Here is a 3821-nt window from a genome sequence, read left to right on the forward strand (position 1 = left end):
CAATCTTGTGGATTTGGTGGCAAATGCTTTCAAATGTCCCCAAATGCTTTCAAACCCCACAAACCCACACCAAAATAAAACCCCATCAATGGTCACAGACCTTCTCCAAAACCCACTGACCCCCCTTGATCCGCCTTGCAGACCACCACCCCAAAATCCACCACGCACCCTTGGCTTTCAAACTGGGAGCCGCTTCCCATCACCCCAAATCGGGTTTAGCATGAAAAAAACCCAAATAATTCCAATTTCTCCCCTCTTTTCCAGCCCTCTCCTGCCCACCCCGCAGCCACTACCAGCTCTGCACCCGCACCTGTGACTTCACCTGTGCCAGCCTCTCCGTGCCAACGCCATGCAGCTGGCCCTGCTTCGAGGGATGCCAATGCGACGACGGCTTCCTCTTCGATGGCAGCTCCTGCGTGTCCCTGGAGAAGTGTGGCTGCGTCCACCAGGGGAGGTATCTCAAGGTGAGGTGGACCCTGAAAGCTTCGGGATGGGGACGGCGTCGGAGATTTGTGGGTCGGGGGGGTCGAAGGGAATTACTGGAGGGTTGGGGAGGGGGTTGGTTGTTGGATGGAGAAGGGAATGTGGTGGGGAAATGGGATCCGTTATGGGGTTGGTTGGGACATCAAGATGATGTGATGGGTTTGGGGGGGTCAGTTTTTGGGTGTTACAGCTCGATGGTGTGATGGGTTTGGGGGGTCAGTCCTTGATGGGATCAAATGTCCCATCTTGATGCCATGATGGATTCAGGGACACGATCCTTTATAGGGTTGTTTGGCCCACCAAGCTGAAGAGATGGGTTTGGGGGGTCAGTTTTTGGGTGTCCCATCTCAATGATGTGATGGGTTTGGGGTGTCAGTTTTTGGGTGTCCCATCTCAATGATGTGATGGATTTGGGGTGTCAGTCCTTGATAGGATCAAATGCCCCATCTTGATGATAGGAGGGATTCAGGGACACGATCCTTTATAGGGTTGTTTGGCCAACAAACTGATCTGATGGGTTTGGGGTGTCAATTCTTGGATGCCAAAGATCTCCTTTTTGGGATTGAGGTTGGAGGTCTCCTTTTGGGCCAGGGGCCGAAGTTCTCCTTTTGGGATTGAGGTGGAAGGTCTGGGATTTAAGTTGAAGGTCTTTTGGGGTGGAGGTTAAAGATCTTGTGTTGGGACAGAGGTTGAAGGTCTTCTTTTGGGATAAGAGTTCAAACGTCTTTTGGGATAGAGGTAGAAGGTCTTTTGGGATAGTTTGAAGGTCTCCTTTTGGGATTAAAGTCGAAGGTCTTTTGGGATAGAGGTGGAAGGTCTCCTTTTGGGACAGGGGCCAAAGTTCTCCTTTTGGGATTGAGGTTGAAGGTCTTCTTTTGGGATAAGAGTTCAAATGTCTTTTGGGATAGTGGTAGAAGATCTTTTGGGATATTTTGTAGGTCTCCTTTTGGGATTGAAGTTGAAGGTCTTTTGGGATAGTTTGAAGGTCTCCTTTTGGGATTAAAGTCGAAGGTCTTTTGGGATAGAGGTGGAAGGTCTCCTATTGGGACAGGGGCCAAAGTTCTCCTTTTTGGGATTAAGGTTGAAGGTCTTCTTTTGAGACAGGGGCCAAAGTTCTCCTTTTGGGATGGAGGTTGAAGGTCTCCTTTTGGGATTGAAGTTGAAGGTCTTTTGGGACAGTTTGAAGGTCTCCTTTTTGGGATTGAAGTCAAAGGTCTTTTGGGATAGTTTGAAGGTCTCCTTTTGGCTTAGAGGTTGAAAGCCCTTTTCTTCTTGGTGCTGCAGAGTTCATTCCTCAAGTTGCTCGCATTTCCCCAGATCAGTCTTATTTTATTCTCCCTCCACGCGGGACCTCTGTCCCTTTCCAAAAGCATGAAAGAAAAGAACAGGGGGAAACAGGGATAAAGGACTAATTAACCTTGGAGTTCTTCCTTTCCAGGCGGGTGAGACCATCACCACCAACAACTGCACCACGAAATGCCACTGCCACCCATCACAGGGCCTCACCTGCGAGGCCACCCGTTGCCCCCCACACCAGGTCTGCGTGGCTCGGGAAGGGACGCAGCGATGCCTCAAGCAGGAGGGAAGATGTCAGATCTCTCCTGGAGCCTCCGTGACCACGTTTGATGGGGTGGGAGGAAGGCTGCCCGACAGCGGCACCTACAAGATGGCCGCCCTCTGCGACGAGAGGTCGCCCCACTGGTTCAAGGTGGTGGTGGAGGTCAGCGAGTGTCGGGACGATGGGATCCCAGCTGCTGTGGCTGTTTTTGTCTTCTTCCGTGAGGCTTTCATCACCATCAACAGCAACATGGAGGTTTGGGTGAGCCGGATCTGCCCCCAAAAGATGGGGTGTGAGTTTAGGGTGCAAAATTTGGGGGTAGAGGGGCTGTAGGGGGGTGGATTTTCCTGTTCTCTCGTGCTTGCAAGGTCGCTTATCCTTTGGGTGCAGAATTGGAGATCTGGGGCATAAATCGCCCCTTCAGGATGAGGATAAAGGCATTTTGAGAAGTTGAAGGTTCTCCTGCAGGAGCAGAGGTTGAAGGTCTGCTTTTGGGGTAGAGATTGAAGGATTCCTTTTGGGGTAGAGGTTGAAGGTCTTTTGGGTAGAGGTTGAAGGTCTCCTTCTGGGGTAGAGGTTGGACAGAGGTTGAAGGTCTTCTTTTGGGGTAGAGGTTGAAGGTCTTTTGGGTAGAGGTTGAAGGTCTGCTTTTGGGGTAGAGGTTGAAGGTCTTTTGGGTAGAGGTTGAAGGTTTCCTTTTGGGATAAAGGTTGAAGGTTCTCCTTTTGGAGTAGAGGTTGTACATAGGTTGAAGGTCTCCTTTTGGGGTAGAGGTTGAAGGTCTTTTGGGGTTGAGATTGAAGGTCTTTTGGGTAGAGGTTGAAGGTCTCCTTTTGGGGTTGAGATTGAAGGTCTTTTGGGTAGAGGTTGAAGGTCTCCTTTTGGGACAGTGGTTGAAGGTCTTTTGAGGTTGAGATTGAAGGTTTCCTTTTGGGGTAGAGGTTGAAGGTTTCCTTTTGGGGTAGAGGTTGAAGGTTTCCTTTTGGGGTAGAGGTTGAAGGTCTTCTGGGTAGAGGTTGAAGGTTCTCCTTTTGGGGTAGAGGTTGAAGGTCTTTTGGGGTAGACATTGAAGGTTCTCCTTTTGGGATAAAGGTTGAAGGTTCTCCTTTTGGGACAAAGGTTGAAGGTTTCCTTTTGGGGTAGAGGTTGAAGGTTTTTTGGGGTTGAGATTTAAGGTTTCCTTTTGGGATAAAGGTTGAAGGTTCTCCTTTTGGGGTAGAGGTTGAAGGTCTCCTTTTGGGATAAAGGTTGAATGTTCTCCTTTTGGGTAGAGGGTGAAGGTCTTTTGGGTAGAGGTTGAAGGTCTCTTTTTGGGACAGTGGTTGAAGGTCTTTTGAGGTTGAGATTGAAGGTTTCCTTTTGGGGTAGAGGTTGAAGGTCTTCTGGGTAGAGGTTGAAGGTTCTCCTTTTGGGATAAAGGTTGAAGGTCTTTTGGGGTTGAGATTGAAGGTCTCCATTTGGGGTTGAGATTTAAGGTTTCCTTTTGGGATAAAGGTTGAAGGTCTCCATTTGGGGTAGAGGTTGAAGGTTTCCTTTTGGGGTAGAGGTTGAAGGTTCTCCTTTTGGGATAAAGGTTGAAGGTCTTTTGGGGTTGAGATTGAAGGTCTCCATTTGGGGTTGAGATTGAAGGTCTGCTTTTGGGGTAGAGGTTGAAGGTCTCCATTTGGGGTAGAGGTTGAAGGTTCTCCTTTTGGAGTTGAGGTTGAAGGTCTCCTTTTGGGTAGAGGTTGAAGGTCTTTTGGGGTTGAGATTGAAGGTCTTTTGGGTAGAGGTTGAAGGT

At 49.1% G+C, this 3821-nt stretch overlaps 1 protein-coding gene across 1 annotated transcript; it reads left to right on the forward strand.

The window, feature by feature from the left end:
• Window positions 1–264: 264 nt before the first annotated feature.
• Window positions 265–2374, forward strand: LOC122193393 (IgGFc-binding protein-like; the record flags this gene model as incomplete). Its single annotated transcript, XM_042894171.1, has 2 exons — window positions 265–464; window positions 1922–2374. Coding segments are annotated over 2 exons (653 nt in total), but the record flags the coding sequence as incomplete, so codon positions are not given.
• Window positions 2375–3821: the final 1447 nt, after the last annotated feature.

Source organism: Lagopus leucura, unplaced genomic scaffold (assembly GCF_019238085.1).
Source record: "Lagopus leucura isolate 7727_CA_CO unplaced genomic scaffold, USGS_WTPT01 34490-0_obj-0_obj, whole genome shotgun sequence".
NCBI lineage: Eukaryota > Metazoa > Chordata > Aves > Galliformes > Phasianidae > Lagopus > Lagopus leucura.